Source organism: Myripristis murdjan, chromosome 17, assembly GCF_902150065.1.
Source record: "Myripristis murdjan chromosome 17, fMyrMur1.1, whole genome shotgun sequence".
NCBI classification, from domain to species: Eukaryota; Metazoa; Chordata; class Actinopteri; order Holocentriformes; family Holocentridae; genus Myripristis; species Myripristis murdjan.
Genome location: NC_043996.1, coordinates 1,740,493 through 1,767,781, shown reverse-complemented (window position 1 = coordinate 1,767,781; position 27,289 = coordinate 1,740,493). Strand labels below are relative to the sequence as shown.

The 27,289-nt window shown below is 39.1% G+C and overlaps 1 protein-coding gene across 1 annotated transcript in view; it reads right to left on the bottom strand.

Moving 5' to 3' along the window:
- Positions 1–27,289, bottom strand: part of LOC115375193 (potassium voltage-gated channel subfamily H member 7-like) — a 115,054-nt gene that overhangs the window by 29,535 nt on the left and 58,230 nt on the right. Inside the window, exons 8-14 of the mRNA XM_030074573.1 lie at positions 8,141–8,313; positions 7,212–7,350; positions 5,122–5,259; positions 3,830–3,984; positions 3,231–3,472; positions 2,409–2,608; positions 1,802–1,889 (exon numbers count right to left, since the gene is read on the bottom strand). Coding sequence (XP_029930433.1) covers positions 1,802–1,889; positions 2,409–2,608; positions 3,231–3,472; positions 3,830–3,984; positions 5,122–5,259; positions 7,212–7,350; positions 8,141–8,313 — 1,135 coding nt within the window. The remainder of the gene's footprint in view (positions 1–1,801; positions 1,890–2,408; positions 2,609–3,230; positions 3,473–3,829; positions 3,985–5,121; positions 5,260–7,211; positions 7,351–8,140; positions 8,314–27,289) is intronic.

Here is a 27,289-nt window from a genome sequence, read left to right as displayed (position 1 = left end):
TAAAGAGTTCACATCATATAATCAAAATCCCTCCATTTTGAATTTGAATTTTTGGCTCAAACAACTAAGCCATTGCCATTCATAAACCACAGATCTGATAATTGGCGGTGTAAAGCCAACGGTTCTCTGGGGGCTATTTTCTGGCAGAGAGATCCACCCAATTTCAAGTCATCAAAACACAATAGTGCTGCTGCTTTTAGGAAAACTAATGTGGACGACTTTATTATGGTGATAGAATACTGGTGTGAAGAAAATGAAGTCTCATTTTCTTACAGTTTTTTTCAATCGCTTTACCTCCTCTGTCAACTCAGAAACGCTGGTATCAAAACAGTTAATCCATCGGCCTAATGAGAGGCGCACTTCCCAAAATAACACATTTTGTTTGCAAAAGGCTCTTACCATGACAAAACATTTCAGACATGCAGCAAAAGCACATTTTGTCACCGCCCAATACAACTTGCAGTCAAGTGACATAATCCAGCCACTCACTCTCTTCATACTCAACACCAAAATGCAACATACCCTTTTTAGTCTGAGAAGGTTCAACCTTACTTTTTTCCTGTGTATTGCAGTCATATTTTTGACAATTTACATAGTTACATATTGTAAAGAAAGTAGCAAAAGCCAATATTTCCCTCAAACAACTCAACTTCTGCCGAAATAAATAGATTTCTTCAATCAGCTCTACTGTACTGTAACACAGCTGACAGCAGAATACAAAATACAGCTGTCAGTTTGAACAAGGTTCTCCTGTGAGCTACACATTCAAATGTGAATTTACAGTAAAGAATTGCATCCAAGCTTAGAAAGACTCTGAAGTGAAATTGTACTGTATTGATGGCAAAAACTGAAATGCTGTAATTCACATACAGTATTACACAGAACAACTCAAAGGAGTTGAGAAAAAAAAATACACAATACAATTTATAGGCCCTTTTTTGTAGGTGCATCCTGATTGATTGGTGAATGGTGATTTGTGGAAAGGGTAGTGATGCAGGTGCACTAGTGATTTCACAGTGATGCAGGTCATTTCTATCAGCTGTGAGCAGATGTTTTGCTTTTGATTACCACAGTGAAGTCAGTGGAGTCAGGGCCATGTAAATGACACATGAGAAGTGTTGTGCAAAAGAGCCTGAACAATGTGTGAATCCAATGAAAAGGTATGAACACATTTGCAAAAGAAAACTTCTGCTGTGGTTTGGAGGTGAAGATGACGACAAAGTGGATCCCAGTTTCATTAGACTGGAAAAAGCTAATGAAAAAATTGTATCGTAGGGGGACTGAATTGAAACCAGTGGCTGGATAAAAGGTAGAAAAAATGATATCAGATTTTTTGACAGAAATGATAAAAGATACACAGTGCATTATCACTGTGTCTATGCTGAAATCCCCTCTGTTTGCCTGAAAATGACCAATAAACTGGCATTTACATAATTAAGAAGTGAGAAACAGTGGAATACAAATGAAACAGCGCCCCATATTTGTCTGTCTTTTAATTAAAAAGGGATGAAAGGCCTGTGACAAACATCATGCCATCCTTTTTAAGTGATCACTTAAACATTATTATCAATCTTGAAACAACCATGTAAAGATGGCAAAAATACCTCCAGCTACATTTTCAAACACCAGTTCTCAATGGCAAAACCAGTTTCTCACTCAAATGTCAGCAAAATTAAGCAAATAGTTTCCAACATATTGTGCATGAGACAGATCAATAATTCCCCAGTCACATCAGAGGAAAGATAGCTTGAACTCAAATGCCTTGGTCATTCATCATTCTGCAGTCAAGTGTGAGGGTTACCTTTGAAGGCCTTACAGTTCTGCAGCAACGTGCGGTTGAGGTGGAGACAGATATCAGCCTGGAGACACTCTGGAAATCCTTTCAAAACCTGCAGGAGAAGGAGGGGGTTAGGGAGACAAATATGACACCACAGGAAAAAGGAGCGGGGTGGATGGAGGGCTAAATTCAATGACTTCAGGTAGCATGTGGAATGGAATCCTTTACACTGATAACTCCAGCAGTGACACGAGCACTTGATAAAGTGACTGGATAAGGTGTGTGTTTGCAAATGAAAACATTTTCCAAGAAAGTTGTTAATGTTACTCACTGTAAGTAATACATAAACATATTTTTGTTCCAACCAAAGAAAGTAACTAGTTTTAGAATTTGCATACCCAGTAGGTGTGGGAGAAGGTGATCAACTGACATGATTATATGAAGCATTTTTTTTTATTGGAATTTTATCCTGATTATTAATGGAATCATCAAATCAATCAGATGTTATAAGTGATGAAATGTCAAAATAACAGTATCCATTCTGCTCACATGCCCAAGTTGTACATTCATGAATGCTCTTATGGCCAGCAGAGATTGCTTTACAGAACCTGAAAGCTTTCTATATACTCACAGCATTCATGTCTATTCCATTTGTATATGACCACGCATGCTGGAAGTACTCCTCCAGCCGCTGCCTCAGGGGGTTGGGGATCTGGTGGAAGCGTATGAACTCTCGCACTCTCAGCATCTGTGTGTGGTAGCGAGCCGTGCCCGAGTACAGCCGCTGGATAATGGCTGATACATTGCCAAATATACTGGCGTACATCAGGGCTGGAGGGGAGATTCAAAGAAAGAGTTTTTTCCATTTGTTTTCATATATCCTCTGGAGAAAGTTGTTATTAAGAAATGCAGAAGTTACTGGATCTTTCTGAACATTGTAAAAAGGAAAACAGAATTATAAACAGAAATTTGACCAAACTGTTGTCAAAAGCTGCACTTGTAAAGTTATGTTACACTTTCTTTTGGTGCTTTCAGTTATTTTGAAGAATGTTAACTGAGGGGAAGTCCATTTCAGTGACAGCAGGCCAGTGGTTGGGGGGGTAAAATTTTTTCATCTTCATTTTTCAGAAAGCGTGTGCTATCCCTTTAACTATCCCTTTTTATGCTTACACAATACATGCATAGCATGTCTATGCATTACATGCATAGACTGCTCAACAAAAAGTCAAATAACAATAAATATATATTTTTTTATATTTAAACCAACATATGGGGTTGATAATAGTCCCTTTATTACAAATCAGATCTGGTGTGGTCCGTATGGTGCACCTCTGACATGATGGACTTTCACTGATTACACTGATAACAACTGATCTATACTATGCTGGCTGGCTACAGGCAGCCTCAGCTGATTTGTAACTAACATAAAACTGTGATTTGTTGTCAAACTCACATCCAATGAGCATGACGCAGATGGAGAAGATCTTCTCAGAGTTGGTGTTTGGGGAGACATTACCGAATCCCACACTGGTCAGGCTGCTGAAGGTGAAGTATAGTGCTGTGACATATTTATCCCGAATGGATGGACCTGACCCACCAATTGAATCATTGTATGGCTTCCCCAATTGGTCACCCAGAGAGTCCAGCCAGCCAATCCCAGCGGAGGTAGACCGCTCCACGTTACCTATGGCATACCTGGGATAGGTTTGTAATAATATTAATAATTATGAAGATTGTAGTTCAAGTATGTTGAAAGCAAATTCTAATTGAAAATTAGATTTCATCAAAGCATGTGGATGGTGCAGATTGCGATTAACAAGTTTCTTCTTTGAAGCCCAAAAAGGTCCTGAGTTGACTTCTGATGTGTTCCCATATGGAAAAATGGCCAGTTTTTTTCTAACATCACCGAGTTCCAAACCAGTATTTACAATGCTCTCATGCTGATCAACAGCTGATGCTTCATATTGGCTCATGATGCTGCACATAAAGCAAAATCCTACTTATAGTTGTACATGAGGAAGAAATGAACCACGATAAAATAGGATAATATACCAGATGCAGGCCAGCCAGTGAGCAATGAGGGCGAAGGTGCACATAAGGAGGAAGAGGACAGCAGCTCCGTACTCTGAGTAGCGGTCCAATTTCCTGGCTACACGGACCAGTCGCAGCAACCGAGCTGTCTTCAATAAGCCAATCAGTGTGGTGGTCTGGTGGGACAAGGAGTAGTTGGAGAGGAAGAAGTCATAATAGAGAAAAGAGAATTGTGACTTTCCCTCTGTCATCTGTTTCCAAATGTAATTTTGCTGATTTTCAGCAAGTTTGATTTTTCATATAGCACTGCAACATGGTACTAAGTATTGTTGCAGCTTCTCAACTCAGGTCTAATGCTGCTTTCAGGTCATGTAGGAATAACCATCAGACCCACTTGTCAGTTTTGCGCAATGTTTTGGAAATGTTTTGTGTATTCACACTTCAAACTACTTCAAATGTACAAAATTCCATGAATGAGGTTTTCTGTAGACTTCAGTTGCCCCTGATCAGCTTCTCTGCACTCAACACACATGAACTGACTGATCTGAGTCCATGTTTTACAGCCAAACAAACATTGCTATGTCAGCCACAAAACAGTCTCCAGGAGGTATGTGTGTCCTGCCATGGAATTTTGAGTGCTGTGATTATCAAATGTCAATCAATATTGGCACTTTGTGCTTTATGCTAAGTCAATGCAAGAGCTCTATATTGCCAAAAGGCCAATTTAAAACATTTAGATGAATGATTTGTTAAAGCTGGGCTAATTTTAGCTATGTTCCAGTGAGTTCCCATGGCTAGTTGTTAGCCTAGGGTTACAGCTAACAGCTAAACCAATGTTAGTTAAAATGCTACATCTAATGACCTACATGAGAAGTTGCCTTATTAGATGTCTGCTGGTTTTATTTGAAATGAATCTATTATTTACTATAATGAAATACACATATTTTCTTGTTTGTGAAGGCAGTGTGTGAAGGGAATTCAGGGAGTCAGAGAGATGAGAGTTTATCAGTTCAACACATGTTCCTGAGTAGTATTTATCAACTAAAAGCTGAGTTATTCTAGTAGGTAGAACACCTCGGAATACAACTAGCATTCTAGTAGTATTCTGTTAGGAAAGTTGTATCCACCACGCTGTGTCCACCAACTGGACTTGTCAAAGTTGTCTTCCCCCTACTCCTCTGTCTTTTGCCTTTTCATCCTCTTTTACTTCTCTTCTCACCCCATCTCTTTCCTTTTTATCAGTCCCCGCTTCTTACTCTCCCAATCTCTACTTTCCTCCTTCCTCTTCTTAGTCTTTCCTTCCTCCTCCCTACCTCTCCCTCCCCACCTCCCCTGACCACCTCCTCTCCTGAGCGATAGATGAGGAGGTCAAAGGGGATTGCTGCCACCATGTCGATAAGGAACCAGCCTTTGAAGTAGTGGACAGCGATACGAGCAGACTGGCTGACAACCTGGGGAGAAAACACACAATGGAAACAAAGAAACAGGAAACATCATGAATATCCCCATACTTACATCAAAGCACATTTATAGATACAAACTGCAAGGAGCAGCCTAAACCATCGAGCCCAGCTGTTTGGCCAGTGACTGTATAAATGCTGCGGTGATAGTTCTGCAGTCTTTCAGTCAGTCAGTGATACACTTTGCAGCACAACTGTTGCAGCTAATTACCGTATTTCACCAATTAATCACCCGGGCGTTTAATACGCAAAATCAACTTGGACCCCAGGCGTTGAAAAGAACCAGGTGGCTATTCGCTGCAGGCCTTTATTTATTTTTGCACAGACCTGCACCAGGCCATTATCGTGATGACAGTTACTGTCCAACATACTTATAGTTGGGCAATTTAAGATTACGGTGCACCCTTTTTTTCTAACGTTAGCTAGCGCTCTTATTTTGACAGAAAACGGAAGTGCCACACAGTTATTGTGCGGCTAACTGTTTACTTCTGCAAAAATAAGGTGAATAGCCTTATTTTGGGTTACCTCAATATAATGCAAATAATCACCCCGGCGGTTATTCGGGTGGGCGTTTAATACGCAAAATGGGTGCAGACCCCAGGCGTTTATAAGAACCCGGCGGCTATTTGCGGCCGGGCGATTAATTGGTGAAATACGGTAGCTTATTGTGCTTTTATTGGCCTATAGTGATGAGAATTATGTGCTTGAATCTCTTTGAGCCATAGAATAAACGTCTGAGCTCTTCAACAGAATATCAATAAACAAATAAAATACCAGGTTTTGTGAAGTTATGTGGATGCAAAAATGATGGCCTTGGTTGCTCTAAGCCCTGCCCATTGCCACGCCCCTTGATGCTGATTGGCCTGAAAAAGTAAGCACTTCCTTGTCAGCCTATGACCAGCCTCCTTACCAGATTAAGTGACGTTACATGGATGCATTTGGAAACTATGGCGCCATTTGTGGTCCCACCCACTACTACGCGCCCCTTGTGGTGCAAACATCCTGCACTTCTGACATGCTGAAGTGCCCTTGAGCAAGACACTTGGACCTGGGTTGAGTAAAGGTTCATGCAGGGAAGTGCATGTTATTGCAACCTTATTGCAACCTTAATGAAAAGACCTTGAATGAGTTTAAATTTCAGCTAGTGGGCATTTTAAAGTCTGTGTTGGGCAAATGCAGTTGTTTTAATGTTTAATGTTCCAGATAAGTGCTTAGTTTCGTTTCTCTGTGGTTTTTATTGGCATATTTCTCTGTCTTTACTCTTCCTGTCTGATTTTGTGTTTATGAGAAAAAGAGAAAAAGAGATATTTGTCTCAAGAGACTTTCCTGAGAAAATGAAGATAAATAAAATCAGACTCCCTAACACTGACTCCCCCAAAATTACTATAGCATATCTACAGTGAAACATGGAATAATGATTTTGCATGAAGAGTTTGTTCATTCTGAATGGCTGCTGTCATAGTGCAAGGCACCAGCATGTCAGGCAGCAAGAGAGAGTTTTCCATTTCCAAATCTCAGGTCAGATCAGAGCACACTCCAATCACAACGTGACTGTATGGTGCAGCCTTAGTGGATTCGTTTTACAGCCGGAGCTATTTGTGGTGATGAAGGGGCTATTTGATTATGCAGTGCTCTTTTTTGGGGCTTGTTTGCGCCACAAATTGATTTGCATAAATTTCTCAGTGAATAGATAAACCTCTGCAGTCTGAGTTCAAAATTATCTTAGTGAATCGACACCTGAATCCCTACCAGGCTGTTGTTCTGTAGCTGACCTTGACCTCTGAGGTGGGCCAAGGTCATTTCCCAACAGGATTCAATAAGATATCATATTACAGTATTTCTGGTAACTCTGCACTAATGATTTAGCATTTTATTTATCCAGGGTAGGCTTGCTAGATCTATTTGCTAAGATGAAGCATTCAGTCAGTCAGTTAGTAAATCACCTCATCGTTGGAGTTGACATAGGTGGTCCTGAAGTTGATGATAATGTCAACGATGAACATGATGTCAACTATGAGATCCACAACATTTAAGGGAGAACAGGAGTAACCACAGGTCTGCATGGCTGCTTCCTCCTGGTCACTGAGAGTCAATCAATCAATTAAATCAATCAATCAATCAATGCATCCAACCATCCATCCATCCATCCATCCATAAATGAAAACGATCAGCAAATTAGCAAAAAAAAAAAAAAAAAAAAATGGAAATCAGTTAATGCATGGAAATGGAAAAAATGGAAATGGAAAAAATAATGGAAAATTTGTAAAATAAATAGAGAAAAAATATATTTCTAACAATTATATATTAAAAATAATACTACTACAAAATCACCACAAATGCACCCAAAAATGTATTAAATACATACATTCATTCATACATACATACATACATACATACATAAACAAAACAAAACAAAACAAAACAAAACAAAACAAAACAAAACAAAACAAAACAAAACAAAAAAGTTACATTACAATAAAACAAATTGTGGCATTTAATAGATAATATGAAACTTAAGTTCTTAGCTCAGAAAGAAATTATGAAACACAACACAGACTGGAACTGCTACATTAAACACATTTAAACATGTCATCATCTAAAAACGTTGAGGAACTGACTGCTTAACTTCGTTATTTTTTTCTCTGAATAGGTATAATGTGAAAACAAACTATGCAATTGCACAGATTTCTATTAAAATAAACCTTATTACTATCACTGATAGAAGTGGTGCTGGTTAGAGGGGAACAGTAGAAACCATACATCTGCAAAGCAAATCCTTGCTGCTCACTACAGGGGGGAGTCACTGTTTGTATCACTTTCACCACTGTGTGTGTGTGTGTGTGTGTGTGTGTGTGTGTGTGTCTATACCAACCTCAGCAGAAATGTAGCAGAATAAGGAGTGAATATAGCTGTATAAATGACTAATAGAAGAATGACCCAGTCCCACACTGCTTTAAATGGACTGTAGTGGAGGATGGTCCACTTCTGGATCCTGGGAGACTGCAGCTTGTACTCTGGTAACACATCAGCTCCCAGGGACAGGACCTGGGAAAGACAGAAACCTGTTAGTCTGCTTTTCAGCTGCTCTTCTGCATTATAGGCCCCTTCACGGCTTGAAGTTTTGGAAATCTAATAAAAGATCCTCATATTGGAGCCAGCTCAGAGCATACCCGTCAGTGTAATGCTCCAAAAAAAAGTGAAATTCTCTTGCTCATAAATTGCCCATCCTCCATTCTCCCCGCCATTCCCTTCCTTAGTGTGGAAAAGTATATATTGCAATACATCTTGAGACAAAGTATCCAGACCCTGAGGTATGAAAAACTAGTTTGTAGTCTAAATTTATAGCTGCAGAATGCATTAAAATGTTTTAAACTTTTTAAACTTTTTTTCATCATACAATGCCAGTCTTCTTGGCCAGAACAGGATTACTAGTACAATATGGATACTATCTGCTAATTTCATTTCTTTTTTCTCCTTTCTAGTTTCTGAACTTTCATTTGCCGTGTTAAGTAATCGTAATTAGGCTGATTTTAACAGCTTCATTTTTCTCATTTTGTTTTTTTAAATGGGTCTGAAATTCGGTTCCTGGTAACACTAGGTTTTCAAAACTGAATCTGAAATCTGAAACCTGTAGACACGTGACAAGAAGTACCAAAAAAAAAAAAAAAACTGCTGCATGATGAGAGACACCTGTTGGATTTCTGATGTAAATTAACGGTTTTCTCAGGATGGGGATCTGGTTCCACCAAATCTATTGTTTGTGAGATTTGATATTGCTTACACTGTATTATAGCTGTTTGAAGAATATTGATGTGTCTGTCCTCAGTTCTTTGCCAGCACTCCCTGCTACACAGGTTTACACTGGGAGCTGCCAAGTCAACCAGAGCCTTAGACCAACATGAAACACTACAACACAAGCACTCTTCATTGATACTCAAAGTAATGAGATTGTCTTTGGGTTCTTATTAATGTAAGAAGCCACAGAAAGTTAAACGAATTTGTAAGTAAGAATTTGTAAGAGCAAATACCTGTATTATGAGTCTAAATAAAAAAAGCTGCTCAAAAAGGAATTCTGAACAAATTTTGTTTTCCTCTGTTCTGTTCCTGATGCTGGTTGTCTGCTTGGGTTTGAGGTGACAAACTGACTACAATGAGACAAAAACTGTGTCTCCCACTGTGCTCCTATGATGTCATCACCCCTGTTCCTCTCCCATATATCAGGGCAATTCTCATTTGTAGTTAATTAGTGTCTTTTCCCTGGTCATTTGTATTGTGACTCTGACATCAGAGGGGCATATGCTCTTTGATTATGCTGCCCATCCCTTAGCAAGCTCCAAGTAACAGAGTCATATGCACTGCCAAAATATGTAGGAAATATTGCAAGGCATTATAGTTGATTATTTAGCCTAAATTATCATGTACTGAACAAGGTGAGGAATAAGCTGTAAAAGTAAATTAATCACCAATGGATGAATTACAAGAGAAGTTGGGGCAAAAATGCCATGCAACAGTCATCTTAGTTTATAAATGAGGAGAAAAAAAATCAATTTATGCGACACAATCATCAAGTAATACCAGATTATCAAAATGAATGTGTTTCTTTCGGACAATAATTTATTCAGTGTACTTTGGTCAGAAAATCAAACACAGAAGACAAATGAAAAGGATACATGCAAACTGTGAAAACGATGATGATTTAGTTTCTTGTTGCCTTAAAAAGTTGTAAGTCTGGCTAATGACCAAGTAAGAAATCGATTAGCACTGGAATGCACCATTCCTCTCTGTCACATTTGGGAAACCCACATAAAAGCATGTGCACATCCACCAGAAAATAGTCCCTAAAGAAAAGACTGTTGGACGGCTTCCAGGCCTTCAGTAATATTGTCATGACCACAGAACTTGAATGGAGCGGGACGGTCACCGTGCTGTTTTCTGTGTCATTTGGCTGGCACAGAATTAAATGGTGCTTATAGTTCTTTGCCCAAAAGAACTGTGATCATTTGACCCTGTGTGTTGTGTTTTACATGAGCACTGACACAGCTATCAAAACTCAACTGCAACATGACAACAGCGTGTGTAGCATGTGCTTTTCTGAGAAGCTCTTATACCTCTTTTCCACCAAAGCGGTTCCAGGGCTGGTTCGGAGCCAGTGCCTGATTTAGCACCGGTTCTTTGTTTTTCCACCGCCCAAGCACCGGCCAAACTGGTTCCAAATCAGTTCCAGGTAAGCACCAACTTCGAGCAGGGGCTAAACAGGGGCCAGAGAAAGAACCAATGACGCAACCCACTACGTCATTGGTGGGTGGGGTTACAGACCCAAACGGGAACAGTGAACACTATAAACGTAAAGCTAAATGTAGTCGTCACTTGTTCCGATCACGAATACGACGGGTAGCCAGCAATAATCTGCGTTTTCGCCTCTGGATCGCAATGCAGGCTTGTAAAGACACAAGCAGTATCTCCATCGCTACGATGGGTCGTCCATTTGTCGTCCATGTTTGTTATTGTGATTTTGAGCGAGTGTCTCGCACACCCACACCCACGTGATCACGTTTTCTGCTGACGTATTGACGTGGCTCTGACTTGGCTCGGATTGGCTCTTGGCCGATGGAAAAGCAAACCGGTTCTTTGTTGGAACCAGTTAAGCACTGGCTCTAGCACCAGCACCGAACTAGCACCAGGTTCTTTTTGGTGGAAAAGGGGCATTACAGTAAGCATATATTTTATAGTCAAACCTATGTTTTACCTACTCTAACCTCTTAAATGCTGCAAATTGCTGTAGTATAGCCAGTGTAGGTGCAGTTAGCTAAAACTTTCAAAAGAGGAATATACATAAGCATAAGTAAAATGACAAGAAATGGGGAAAGAAATTTGAAAAATAAAAATATGTGCATTAGAAATTTGTAAAAACAAAAAAGTATGTGTATTATGTACACAATGTAGAAATATGTGCATCAATCCTACAATAATATTACAACAATAAATATAGAAATAAGACATAAGAAATTCAGAATATGAAAATAAATACAGAAAAAAAAGAGAATATAACTGGCATATTAATTTGAATGGTAAAATCAAATTCTGTGGCCAAAACCTACATGAAAAAAGCCAAAGTGTGAGTCCAGTGCAAGTAACAGCGCTGTTTCCCTTTCCCTAACCTTAACCAAGTGGTTTTGCTGGCTAAACAGAGTGAAAGTGGCTAAAATGCTGCCTGACATGATGTACATGATATGTTGATTAGAAACATATTTGTGATATGTCAGAAACAAATGCAATCCATGGCAAAATACATTTCCTCCTATGCGTAATTAATAATACAGTTTAGTTTTATGGGAATGGGATTTTTAGGAGCCGGTAGTGGCAGCGTAAGTGACTATTTAATTCCGAGCTTCTTTTCACTGCCATGATTTTTGCTGCAGGGCCTCTTGCCTCAGTGAGTCAGGAACTTGCTGGGAGTCAGTTTATGTTGAAGTTAGCCAACAGTGCAATGGCAATGGTATACTGGATACATTACATTAGAACATTACATTACATTATACATTAGAATGGCCACTGCTTTGACCATCCCTGGGTGTGAATTTGAATGGGAATAACCAATCTACTGCATTCAGGTTTTGTGGTCATCACATATTTTTTTCACTGTCTGTGTACGCATGTACATGGTGAAGTACCCGTTTCTCTTCAGCTGTTATTCATGTTATCATCCACAGTGCTTCACAATAGACACAAACACAGGCAATGTGGTTGTTCCTGTACTGTAAATATGCACACACATATGATGATGAATGCTGAGAGTATGGATATAAGCACTGGCAAACACACACTCATACATACACACAGGCCACATGATGAAGTGTGGTCATTAAGACTGTGCTGACCCGTCGCCCGCTAGATCCATTCTAATGTTCCACTCAGTAACTCTGCTAATTAGAGAAATGACAGTAAATCTAGATGGAACCAAACAAGACCCTGATGAACTATTCAGCTGATTAATACAGTGTCATTTTCAACCTCACTTACTGGACCAGTGAAGCAGGGCTTCCACAGAATGGTGGAAGCCCTGCCCACTGAATGGAGTCCACTTAAAGTAATACACAGGACAACCTTTTGGCCTACAAGTCCTTATAAGACACTGTGTGGATATCTTTAGAATCACTGAAACACACAAAAAGACAAACTAGAACACTATCTATAATAATTACAATTATATGTTTGAAAATTACATCAAAATTGCTATAAAATAAGCTAAATTAATAAATAACCCAAATTCAAAATAAAAATAAATTAATCTTTTTAGGAAGGTAAAATCAAAGCCTGCACATAGTTTCAAAGGGTTAAATGAATTCAGCAGCTCTGTGACTGTGAGATGCTACCTGTGAATGCCTCCAATTTCCAAGAGAACACTTTTACAAACACAGTGTGTCAACTGGTATATCCAGCTGTGAAAAGATATATATATATAAATATTTGATAAGAGTAGAAAATAAGATGGCTTTTAATAGCTTGGGTGTGTGTAAAGGGAGAGAGATTGTTAGAAAAATAGGCTTAGTAATAAATAACAATAAAATTCATTCTCTGTGGAGGAGACCCTGCAGGACCCCCCACCCCACCCACATACACACACACATGCGCACACACACACTTGCTATCACATTCTCTCTCTGTCTTCCTCTGTGCAACAGGACTTGTTAATTACAGAGAATGTGTCCACTGAGCAGAGCAGAATAGGGTCATTCATCAGGACTTAACAGGAAAGTTCCCCAATACAAACCAGGTGCACACATATAAACATGCACACAAGACACTGATGCTATTACAGTTTTTTACGGTTGTTTACACACTAAAATGAAAAATTTCACACAATTAACAAATCTTTACACGCAAGAAGCAAAACACCTGTCCAGAGTTGTGCAACAGTAAGCACAGACTCAGCCTCACACTTTCTGCAAAACATTACACACAGTGATTTGTAAAACTCTACACGCATTTTCACACCTTAGACACAGATAAGGATTGTGAGGCTGTTTCCTTCTCATTCCAAAGCCCTGGCCTGCCAGTGAACAAACTGGATAAGCACATCCACCTGGTGTGGAAACACACATGTGCTGAACTGAAAACACAGCACTCAGGAAGGTATAAAAGCCAGCAGGTGAGTTCACCTGTCTTCAACAAAAATGGAAGGAGAAGAAGAAGAAGAGTGAGAATGAGAGGAGGAGCTCAAAGAGGAGAAGAAGGAGGTAGAGGAGGAGGCCTAGGTAGAGGAAGAGGTAGAGAGGGACCTGAAGAAGTGATAGCACCTGAACAAAGAAGAAGAATGACTGTCTGCTGTGTTTGTGCTGAGGTTTGGCTGAACTCTCAGTGCAGCTTCCCTCAGTGTCCTGTTTGTCTGCAGAGAAGAAAACTAAATTTTGTTCTGATTTTCCTTGTTGATTGACATGTTACTATAACTGAGTATACGGTAAGAAATAAATATTTTCAGTCTGCAGCATCAGTGTTGTGCAGTGCTTGGTATGTTTATAGTACTTGTGTACTTGCTCTGTATACCTCAAAGTAATCATGAAGAATGTATTGGGTTTGTCAACATATTTTTATCATCTAAATTATCCCATAACCATGCTCTCAAACAATATGTCTTAATAAATTCCATCACTATTTCTTAAAAAAGGGTTTTTACAAATGTGTTTTGAATTTATTACGGTAGTATGTAATAGATTGAAACAGTGCACAATCATTGTGTTAGTGACGTGAGAACAAAATAAGATTTTTATCAATTTGTTTATGGTTTTGGCTGATATGTTTCATTTTGCAAACAAACTGGGCTGTTCTGCAAATCGGGTGTGGTGTTTGGTTCATTGTGTGAGGTGTGAGGAGCCCTGTTTTCAAAATTGTGTGTAAACAATTGAAAAAAAAAAACTGTAATCTGAAGAGGCCAAGCATGCGTAAATACAATAGTGGGAAGTAGGAATATAAAGTATTACAATGATATGTAATTAACAACAACAACAACAACAATAATAATAATAATAATAACTAAGTCTTTTTAGGGTCCTCTTACATATGTGTAAACTCATCAGTGAGATACTGTATGTGTGTGTGTGTGTGTGTGTGTGTGTGTGTGTGTGTGTGTGTGTGTGTGTGTGTGTGTGTTGCCCTCAGGAATCACAACAGGAACAGTCATTACTGAAGAAAAGCACAATCAGACTCTTGCTATTAGCCAAGTCTGATTCCTCTTTTCACCTCTCTGTTACATGACTCACTCTCTCCCTGATTTTCCTCTCCTCTTTCTCATGCTTTCCCTTCCCTTCCTTCCCTTCTTTCCTTATCTCATTCTTTCATTCCCGCCCCTGGCCATAGAACATTTAGACATTCAGTAGATATGAACTGATTTGATTGTCCAACTGCTCCAACAACAAAAACCCCAAGACTGTCTCACGGGAGTTGGGGAAATAGTCAAGAAATGTAACCTACAGACTCGTGTGCATGGACACAAACTGTACATTTTTTGTGTGCATGAACATGAATTTGTCTTTGTCTTTACTGGAAGTGGCTAAAACCACTTCTAGAAGTGGCTAAATTTCGGTAGCTTTAGAGAACAAAATGTATATCCAGGTCAGGAAAGGTTAGGTATAGCTATAAGAACTATTTGGTTAAGGTTAGGGAAAGGTTAGGTTTAGGCATAAAAACTGGAAACTGTTCACAGTCTTGGTCAGTCAGTCAGTGTTCATGAAAATGAACACTGATCTCAACTCAGACGTGAACCCAAGTCGCCTGAGTGAAAATTGTGTTGATAGACACATCTTGATAGACGCTCTTTATACTACCCCACAATACCTGGTGCAGGCACAAAATATACTTCCAATTGAGATCCATTACTTTTAAAGTTGTGCTGACTGTCACAAAAAAGAGACAATTCAATCACAATCATGTCCATGGACCCCCTGGTCAAAGAGTGAACACGTTTTCTTTTTCCCATTGCCAGAGCAACAAGGACTCTACTGAAAAGGTCCAAATGACTTTAGTCTAAAAGAGTTTTGTTTGAGGGACTTTTGTCTGACCCAGTTGCAGTAGACCTGAGACTTGACAGTTTTTTCTGAGACCTGAAGCCTTTTCGTCTACGGTAAGATGCTGTTTTGTCTGAGGTCAAATATCCTATATTTTCTCTTCAGAAATCGCCTTTTTAGTGATCTGATGTTTTTGAGAGCAATGGCCAGCTGGACCTTTGCCCTAGTAGTAGGGTTCGCTGATGCTATGAGTTAGCTAGCTCTTGACATTGCTATTGCTGTAGGTTACAGTAATAGTAATAGGTTACAGTAGTGAAACTGTTAACCATGATTCACAAAATTACCACTGCTTTGTGTGACTGTCACTGTTATCAATCTAACATATGCATTTATGAATATTTTCTTCTTTAAATATATATAATATATTTTGCTTTATTGAATGTATCATTCAATATAAATTTAATTGAATTAATCACTTTGTACAAAGGTTTTTAACATATGTATTAATTCATGAGTAATAATTATTCACTGAACTGCTCTACAGTAACAAGGCTGGCAGTATTTGGCATGACTGTCATGTGATTGGCTGTAAACAATCCCTGTCAAGCAATTGTGCTGCTTGACAAGCCAAGGCTTGATTTTAAACTTTTAAAAAAAAAATTAAAAATTGTCATTGATCAGTTTATCACTGATTAGTCGATTAGTCGACCAGAGTAATCAGTTTGCCAGAAAAGTACAGTATAAACCCCTCCTGACTGCAGCAATAACTGACTGGCTTCCACAGTAGGCAAACTGCAAGCACTTCCTCATTTTCAAGTTGGAAAAAAATGGGAATTATAAGTTTATTATGAGTAGCTTTTACATTCATAGCTTTTTATATCACAGAATGTGTTAAAGAAAACATTGTCTTGCAACACACCTCCTTTTCCCTAACCTTAACCAAGTGGTTTTTATGCCTAAACCTAACCTTTCCCTAACCTTAACCAAGTGGTTTTTATGCCTAAACCTAAACACATGAGACCGACATGTGATAAAAACTGATACTGATGCCTTTGGCATCAGTATCAGATGTGAAAGGGGTGTGACCAAGCTGTGGTATTTGATGACCTGGAAATGAGAATGGGCTGGGCTGGAACTAGACATACTAGAAAATCTTCAACTTTTTGACATAGGTTTTTTTTCCCCCCACAATCCATTAAGTTAGATTTTTTTTAATCCCAGGTGTTGCTGTTCCAATCAGGTCACTGTAGTGACCAGTACTACCATTCTACTACTTCAAACCATGGCATAAAGAGCTTCATAAAGCTTCATAAAGAGAAGTTATCAGGATAAAAGATTTGTCTATCAGTTTTCTCCTTTTCAACCATATCCCCATTGGCACTGGTATCTCTTTTTCTCTATCATCTGTGTCTCTGAGACATCAACAGACCAATCAGACTTGTCCACACACCAAGACATGACTAATAACCCTTTGAAAGCAAAGAAAAAACACAATTTCTGAGAGCCTTGGGCTTGATGGGACAATCATTAAAATCAAAACGGTTGGCAGAGGCTAGATGGCCCTGAGACTGATACATCATCAAACACATAAATCAAGCCAAAATTCAAATTGTTTGAAAAAACTTTGTATCTTGTTGACTATTCATGAGATTTATTTAACCAAACCAAGATTTATCATGCAGAAACTGTACTCTCCCTCGTGGCAAGACCAGATCAATCAAATTCCAATAGTCAACAACCTTGGACCTGATAGCATGGTAGAACAAATAAATCAAGCACAATTCTGACCTGATTGATGTAATATCCTAAAATGGTGTGTAACTCACTCATTTTGTTCACCCAGGGCAAATTTGAAAGGAAGCTCTGGAGCACAACCAACACTCAATGCTCTCTACCACTTAGTCCAAAAGAAACACCCAAACACATTCATTAGCCACGCTGGTAACAAACAATGCAAAAGGAATGCAGCAGGATGAGGATGTCTACATCTTCTCAGATCATGCATTTCATAAAGCATTATGGAAGAGCTGCATTGGTGCATTGCTGGTGCACAAAATGCATACACGGCAATTTGACAATAGCTGTTGAGAGAATGTGGCACCAGCTGATTTTGCTCCTTGAGATTTTCCCAGCCAGACTGTGTGTCAAACAAGTGATCTGCTAATGTGTGTCTAACTGACCACCACTGCCCCAGCTGAGTCGCATCATTTTATTTGAAGACTGGATCAAACAATATAAAATTTTTCAAAATGGGCGAGGTATCCTTTCCAGGCACTTTCAAGGAAATTTTTCAAAAGTTCCAAAAGTATCCAAAAGTTTTCCAGCGCTAAAATAGGCTAACAATAAAAATTCACTTGTAGTATTGAATTAATTGCTTTATCATTCATAATGTAAAATCCAACAAATGGGATTATAATACAAATTGAAATCCAATTTTAGCACGCTTTTAAGGCACAGTGAGCCATAGGCCTCTGCACCGACACCCTCATTCAGTTCATGTCAGGTACAGTAATTTTCATTGTAATGATAGATATGAACAGCAGGTATAATAGTGTTGACACAGCAGTATACTACATTCATTAGCTCTAGTGGATGAGTACATTTTCCCTCATGCTGAAACTAGGGCATGTGCTTTCATGGTATACACATATATGTGCGCACACACACACACACACACACACACAGCACAGCACAGCACAGCACAGCACAGCAGAGAAAAAAAATCCTGGAACAGTGTAATTAATCAGCAGCAGGTCTTAATGCCTTTGGGACCTGCCATGACAGTCTCCTGCCAAGGGTGGGCGCTATATATCACTGTTCACAGGGTCAATAGTCAAGGGCAGTCAAGGGTCTGACTGATGGATGGAGTGATAGAGGATTGGGAAAATGGAGATGAGAACCTTATTAGAGGAAAATAACCCACTGTAAAACCCCTCTCAGAACAGGATATCTTTACGTCCTCATCCAGTGCTGAATGTGTACAGACACATTTTTGCAGAATCAGAGGAAAAATCACATCTTATGCAAAAAAACATACCTATACCTGACTATTTAAAGCTTCTCCATGAATTTATTTGAGCTATTAAAAACAGCCAGTCCTTGGAGTAAAGGTTTACTGACATAATAGGTAAGCAAATGCAGTACTGGGAGACCAGATTTTCATAAGTGAGCCTTTAATGGTGTTATGCAGAATTTCAAAAAATGAATATCAATATATCAATGTCAGATTTTGTAAAGATTGAATGATGATCCCCCCTCCCTGGTATTAACGAACAACACCTTCTTCCTGGTTTTCAAAGTGGTGTCCGGGGACCCCAAGAGGTTTAATTTATTGGAAATGATTACAATGCAGAAGATGTATAAGGGATCATTCTGGTTTAATCTCACTGTGATTTGTCAATGTTCAGATCACCAACCCCATGGTACACAATGGTAAATGCATTAGAGACTGGTAGAGGCTGACAGTCTTCTCAGTGACGGTCTTATTATATTCCAAAAATGACAGTGTTGAAGACATTATGGATTCGACATACTACCACTGGATCCACCCCATGAATGCAATAACTCAAACACCATTTAGTCCAATCTTTTCATATTTATTCAATACAGAGCAGGCTCCTCCAGGTGAAAAACACCTTTCTCTGAGCAGGGGCAGTGGGTTTCCTCGTCACATCCTGCTCACTGCCCCGGGACAGAACACTGGCTAAGGTATTGGTATGTTTTAGAGTTTATTATTCTCAAACCAACCGATTAACTGATTGATACATTTAATAAAATGCAAATGTATCTGAGATGCGTGAGTAATAGAAGTCTAAAGTGCTTCTAAAAATGCTTTCTATAATGATTGGCCGTAATCTGTAAACTAAAGTCAAATATATGCTGAGGAGAACAAGAAAAAAGTTGGACTCAGGAAGCTTTGAAAGATATTTTTTCTCTATCCTTAATTTTTTGGTATATAAAAAGAAAAGGAAATAAAGTAAATGTTGTTAGGAGGGTGACATAAAACAAACAAACACAAAAACACTGTCCTGGCCTCCCAGGTTTTGAGGGTTTTAACTAGAAAACCTGCTCTTTCAAGGCAACAGACTGGCCCGTCTTTCTTCCACATGAAAGCTGCTGTACCATAATCCCACTCTGACTTCCCGTGTTAAATGCAGTTCAATCATGAGGTGAGCTTTGGATGAGAAAGTGAGGTTACACAAGATGTTTTCAACCTTGAGACTAGATTGTACAAAAGGGCTAAAAGTCTGTGTGATGGCAGCGCTCATCATCTTTTTCATCACTAAATATAGATCAGTGCCTGATTAACATTTGATTTACATCTTAGGATGTAATGGAGAGACTGTGTTTTCAAATCTGTAATCTTATTACAGGTTCTATGGCATGACCACTATGGTAATCCTGTGTGAAGGATAGTATGGATTTTATCACATTTACATACACACTCACCTCTTCTCTCATGATGGATCTATGATGTCAGTGACTATGCAATAACACACACAACCAATCCTGCAATATACAATCTAATAGTTCTGATTTGGAAAAGATGCAGCTGCAATGCACATTTACAACAATAGCTAGCAGGTGATTGGATCAACTGTCTGTCTATCATTGGCTAACTCATCCAATCAGACAAATTCACCATATGACATTGTGTGAGAGTGCCGGGGCTAAAAAAACAGCAGCAACTGCAATGGTCAAAGTGAGCAAGCATATTGGTAAGCATGTAGACACAATCGAAGAGTTTGTTTACAGTAACGTCCGGGTAGAGAACCTCTGCATCGTGTACATAGAAGTTCAATGGTGCAGAGTAAATGGGGGCAAAAGAACAAAAGCTGAGATGTAATTTCAACTGCAGATAAAATGGCAACATCTTTTTTTTTTTTTTTTTTTTTAAAGGTAAAGGTAAGGTAAGGTTTAAAGGTAAAGAGTGATACTGGGGTTGGATTGTGCAGATTTCAGCCCAAGAAGAGCAAACTTGCCCCTTAAACTACCTACCTGTTGTGTAGATTTTGGCTTATCAAACACACAAGCAATACAGAAACATAAAATAATAATAAAATAATCACATCAAAAAGATCAAATTTTTACATCTTTGAACATTACAATGCCAGCTGAATAATGACCGCTGAGTAATGAACTACATAGATTTGCTGTTATTTGTGTTTTAAAATTATGTACACTGTTGTCATCACCTAAATCATGTTTATGTTCCTCATAGGATCCTTACTGATTTGGCCATATGGGAACATCCTTAACTGAAGAAAGTTTCAGGAGTAAAACAAAATTGATCTTGCAAGATCAGCTGACTGTGAGGTTAAGATCTGACTGGCTGATAACTAGCTTTTAATAAAAGGTCAACACTGGCCCCAAGAATTGGCCAACTGCTGCAACAGACTAACGTTAACACAAACACAGCTCTACTCACCTCTTGAGCTACTAGGGAGGAGATGCGAACAGCTCTCTTCACCCGGGTATTTCTGCGTTCACTGCCAACAGCTGAAGGCCCATCCTGGGATGCAATACTGTCCCGAACACTCACTGATGACATGACCAACAATAGCTCAATATACAGTAATCTACTTATCTATCTAATTACCTATTAATCCCCAACTTTCTCCTGCCCTGAGTTCAGTCCTTGCCTTTCCTCAGTATTTTTTAGTTAGTTGCATCTCCTCTTCTTTCCTTCTGTCCTAATCTTGGTTGTCCTCACTGTCTCTTCTGCTCAGTGTCCCCATCAGTATTCTGTATTTCTCAACTTCCTTTCTTTTTTCATCCCTGTTTTCCGCTCCTCTCCACCTTTCTCCCATGAGAATTTGTCAGTCAATCCACCCCCTTCTTGTTTGAGGTCTGGTTGAGGTCAGTCCATCCTGCTCTTCTCGTCTTTTCTGTCATCTGTTTTTCTGCCTATGTACTGAATGCATCAATTCACCTTCTGTTCAGATCTTAATGAGAATGAAACGGCAATTTATTGGACAACAATAAAGTATTCATGTTCAGTTTAGTGATAGGATGACTAGGACAACCTTCCCATCCCCAGAGGTACTTTGAGTTTGTTTCACAATATTTGAGCTTAAGAGACAATCCACTGCCAGGATGAACTGAATTACAATTGAACTAATCTCAGATCTGCAAAGAAGTCCTCTCCATCTCTGTGACAGCAGATTATATGGGTAATTTGTGGATCTGTGGATCTGCAGTTCTTGTACTGATACCGGACCTACAGGTTGATTCAACCCTACCGTATCCCAAGATCCTCTGATTTCTACCACAACTGAAGATGCAGAGTTCAAGATAAGCCCTAACCCCAACAGTCTTTGGTTTGTGGATCACCAAGCTGTCAATCCCAGAGTTCTACCCAAGAAATGTAGCTCTTGTATGGGACAGTTCACCATGAGACCTTATGAACAATCCACTTCCCTACTGCGTCCTTTGAGCTGATCCACGATGCAGCATTTCTACTCAATCAGTTCAGCAGAAACACCATTTGGTCTTATTAACAGCCTTTCCAAGACACAAGTGTTGAGTGAAGTGCTTGATGAAGTAGATCCAAAACTGATGAAGAAGTCCAAATATTGCTTCCGTAGTCAGTTCGTCCACTGGGGAGTCCACAGGCAAAACTCATCCATTGTAGCAGCGGTTCAGACAGCTGTCTCTGCTTGTTGCAGGGTTGTTTCTATTGGAACAGAAGTGCTCTTTGAGAGCTCTCCCCTCTCTCTGTCTGGGATCACTCTTCCAGTTATGTAATCTCTACAGACAGACAAATATCTCTCTTTTTCTTCCCTCTCCTTTCTTTATCTCTATCAGCCTATGGTCTCTGGGCTACTTTTAGCAGCGTGTCCTTCCCTTCCTTCCCTAAAGTCCCACACACTGAACTATGCTGCCTCTCTCACTCTATCACTCTTTTCCCCTCCCCTTTTCCCTCCCTCTTCCCTCTTTCTCCCTCCCGTCTCCCTTTACCTCCTCCTTTCATCACCTAATGCTGCGTTCACAACCTAAGAGAAAGAGAGCAAACATGGCTTTCCCTTTAAAAAATACTGTTCACTTCAGTTTTCACTTGGTAAATACTACTGGTAATGTTGAAGTTACACAATAGTCCGCTGATTTCTCCAAGTTCCTGAATTCTAACACCACAAACAAGGGAATCAACACAACATTTTCATGCAGGGAATGATGTATCATATCATTTTGTGATCAAAAGTCTTACATACATACATACAACTACTTGCTAGATTTTTTTTTTTTTTTTTTTTTTTTTAGAGTTGAAATTGGACTATTTGGTGTGCTGTAAAACATAAGCTGAGATCATTACAAAGTGTACAGAAAATTTCAACCATGGACTTTCAAGGTGCTTCTTTTACCCCTCAACATGGTCGAATGTTGTTGTTTTTTTCTTACATGACCAGGATGCAGCATGACTGTCATTGTCCCTCCTCGTCTGTCTCACTTTCCTGTCCTCTTTCTCCACCTCTCCCCCTGTCCACCCATTTCAGCTCTCCCCTTCTGCTGCTCTCCTCTCCAGTGGTGCTTAACCAGTCAGGATCAGCTTTAATTGCAACCTCCTCCTCCTCTTCTCATCTTTTCCACCCTTTTGTTTAGCATTCCCCTCCTCTCATCCCTCCTTTTCTCTCTCGTTCCCCAGGGCCCAGATCAAGGATTTGATTGATTTACCTTTCCTCAAATAAACCCAGACACACCTCTGTATACCCTCATTCCTTCCATCTCTCTTTTCACACCTTCTTATGATTGTCTTGCTCACTCCCTTTCCCTCACCATCTTTGCTCTCTTCCTCAATTATCTCTTTTACCTCTCTCTCATTATGTTTCTCTCCTGTCTTTTACTGATCATCTATAATTGACTTACAATCAGTAAAAATCCTGTGGTCAGATGCAATCTCACTGAAATAGTTTCATTTTCATTTATCCATTTAGCAGATGCTTTTCTCCAGAGTGATGTACAGCTTATGAGGGAACTGGGTTCAATGTCTTGTTCAAGGACACTTCAACAGGACGCGTGACTGTTGCTGGGCTTGAACCTGACACCTTTTAGTGACATTGCAGTCTGTTATCCAAGGTTCCCATCTTAGCCCTGGTATAATGTTCGATGACCTTCCGTATCTAAGTTGGAGTACTTCCAAGATCTAAAAATGTTCTTTCTCCTCGGTTTGTTGATGTTGGTTTTTAGCTGGGTTTCTTCTCCAGTTGGACTGAAAGCCATCAAACGCAGTGAATGTGTGACATAAGACATACAATACAGGGTGTCCATAAAGTCTCTTTACAATTTAACAAATTTATTACAAAAGCAAATGAATAGACAAATCTGTGAAAATTATTACAAAATGAGGAGTAGATATTGACGTTTTTTCTGCCTCATTTAATCCACCTCTATATGAGCACCATTAGTTGCACAAAGCACATCAAGATGGTACTCGATTTCTTGCCATGTTCGCTGTAGCAGAGCATCATCAATGGTGGCAATGGCATCAGTGATCTTTTGCTGAAATACACAAATGCAATGTGATTAAAAACTTTGATAACCACTGAGTACATAGAACAAATCAGATTAACATATCTCATCAATTGCTTTTGTAAGAGATTTTTTTAAATTGTAAAGAGACTTTGTGGGCACCCTGTATATTCTGCTAAATTAATGAAAGGCGACCCATTTCAGTTCAGGGTACAGTTTTACAAACCCATATCCAACTCTAACCCGCAAAGCTCAATACCACACCCAACCTGTTCAATTGATTTTGAACCTGACCCAGCCCATTAATGTAAGACCAGCAACTCAACCATACCTGCTATCACATGTGTAGGTCTACATGTCACAATCTATAATTACAGCAAATTTCTCCCATACGTCTGTCTTGGCCTTCAAGTATGTGTTGTCAACCACCCGATATTCACCACTAGCTATTTATGCATTCAGGTCATCCATTTTGATCAAAATATGGCCTTGATTGCTGTCAGTCTGTGTCAGTCAGACCAGTGACTTCCCCTCTTTCATGACCGACTCAGATGTGATTCAAGAGGGCAAAGTAAATCAAAATTTAAAAATCATATTGATTCAAGTGATGATAATTTGGGATGTTGTAAACTGGAAGTTATCACAACACTGAACATCGCAACACGGAACAATATTTTTTTTTCTTTTTCACTGGTGGTGCTTCATTGCTGCTGAGCTCCTCAGAGACGGACATGGTGGGTGTCTGTGCAGACCAGGGACCAGGGTATTTTATGTTGTAAATTCATGACATTGCTTACAGTATACAGATCATATTTTAATTTCTGTTAACACACAATTGTGATGCAATTTCAATGTGGTCAAGATCCACACCTCACATTTAATACAAGCTGGTGTGACTGTATGCACCAGGTGGAATTGAAAGACATTTGAACTGGTCAAAGGTGCTGCAAAGGAGTTAAGATGTGCTTTTCAAAGGAAATAAGAGGCACAATTTCCTTTGTCGCACCAGCTAACGGTCATGATAAATCAGATTTAGCAGTTTACATGAATGAATCAACATTCTCTCCTCCTCCGGTCCTATATCACAACACTGTAAAACACATTTGCATTTGGCAACACACACATTTTTCAGTGGTACTACTTTTCTTTGACTTCACCAGTGCAAATCTGCACTGTGGAATCTTGGGAAATCAAGAACTTGTCTTGTTTGCGCATGAAAAAGCCCCACAAATGAACCCCGTAATCAGACAGGGCTGGAGGAATCACTGGAAGTTATTGCCTGTGGTTGCACTGGGCAGCTTCCAGTGAAACAGAGTGTTTCTAGAAAGTGTGCTCAGCAAACACCTCCTTGGGAAATGGAAATAAGTAATGAAGCATTTCTGTCAAATGTTTTGTGGGTGCACACACTATTGGAGAATAGACCAGAAATTGCTGCAAGCTTCAAATGCTCAAATTTGTATTGGTATCTATTGGTGTCTTATGGCAATTCATGAAAACTTGATCAATAAAATAGCTGTCCAGTCTGTGCCTGAGCTGGTGTTTACTAGTGCTCTGTGCTCTCCTCTTTAGATGGTGTTCTTATCTTCAATAAAAAAATAAATAAATAAAAAATCATGACCTAAAAAGATACTGTGAAGCCCTGCCGTTCTTCAAATTGTGTGACTAAAGTTATAAACCATGAGATCTTTTTTTTTTTTTTTTAACTGATTTCATCTCCATTCTTGCTAAGCTCTCATTGCTGTGGTGTTTTTGTACTGCACTTCCCCGAGATCACCTGTCAATCAAACTGTGTGGGTGGAATTGTGATGTCTTTTTCCTTGACTTTTATGTTGATGAAGTTTGATGGTGGCTATTGCTATTCATGCTTTCCAGACCTACCCAGGTCTTGTTTTATATATAACAGACAAACATGAAACATAAAAACACATCACTTCCTGTGGAGCAGGAAAGAGATACCAAACACTTTGTGTTGTGAACAACAAATGAAAAAATGCTGATGAGATGGTTGAGTTATGGTTGAATTATGTTATGAATTATATGGAAATATTACTTGAATCTGTTTGTGTCTCCATGCCCTCAGTATGACCCTGGCGTCCCGTAACAGAATGCAGCACACCAATCTCGCCTTCCAGTTGAATGTGTTTCTCAGAGTTAATATTGATTGGCTGAAATATTGTTTTTTTGCCATCAGTCCTTGTCATGACGTGAAAAATGAGAGGTTAAGAAGGTGTGTGATACATGCTTTTGGGAACATACAGTTTTCTCCTGTGTGTGCATGTGTGTGTGTGTAACAAGAGACCATTCATCACTGGCTTCCTCTTGTATGACCCCTCTGCTCAGCTTTCAACATGGCACGGTGGGGGATGAGGACAGGAGAGGAGAGGACGAGGAGAGACAGAGAGAGTGAGAGATATAGACTTTTGTAAGGTTAAAGTCATTCACTGGAGGAAATAGAGGACATTTAACTGAAAGTGAAACTGCACTTTCATGTCCAATGTGTGCAGCTGAGCTAAACGCATTGAGAACAATGAAGGCTGGAATCATTACACTGAGTTTGACCAGGACAACAGTAAAGGGATAGTTCACCTATTTTGAATAGGGTTTTGCTTTAATCAGAGTAGTAAACAAAGGGGCGGGGCATTTTTGTCCAGACAGTGGAAAAGTGGTTATTGTTCAGTAACAGAATAATATTTATTCCATACAGCTGAGTGGACTCGCTAAATGGTGTGAATTATACCAAATTTAGTCAAAATCTTGCAGATGGAGGTTTCACAACATTATTATATATTGCAATATTTTCCCACAAATAAAACACATCTTTTTTTTTTTTTTTTTTTTTTTTTTTTAGTAGATTCCTCTTGTCATCTTTGCTGATTGAGATTTTATTGTGAAAGGTTCCACAATCTGTCACTGATCATTTGTTCTCTGTAATGGATCTGATTTAAAATGTAGTGAAGTACAATACTCAACCAAAAATGTACTAAAGTAGAAGTAAAATTACAGACTTTAAAAAATATTCATAAAAGTACAAGTACACAAGAAAACCCACACAATTACAGCCACATAAGTAAATGTAATTAGTTACTTGCACCTCTGGGTATGAGAGTGGAAAAAAGGAGAAAAATATCAGTGGGTTGGCCTGCAGATGAGAACCATGTAGACTGAACCATCATATGATGTGCTGTTTCCACTTGTGTCAGTTAATAATAATATTAATACATGACATTTTTATAGCGCTTTTCAGGATACCCAGAGTCACTTACAGATCAGAAAAAAGAAAACTACTTTAATAGGATAAAACTAGTAAAAGGGAGTTAAAAAGTAATTAAGTAGGGAAAGCAAGTCTAAAAAGGTGGGTTTTGATAAAGATAGATAGATAGATAGATAGATAGATAGATAGATAGATAGATAGATATTAATTGATAGTTACAGCTTTAGAGTGTCTATGTGTGATGCATTACAATGCTGTTTTTTACTCTCTCTCACACACACACAGACACACTCACTGACATATCTGCTGGGTCAGACTTGTTCCGTTCTCTTTGTAGGACATG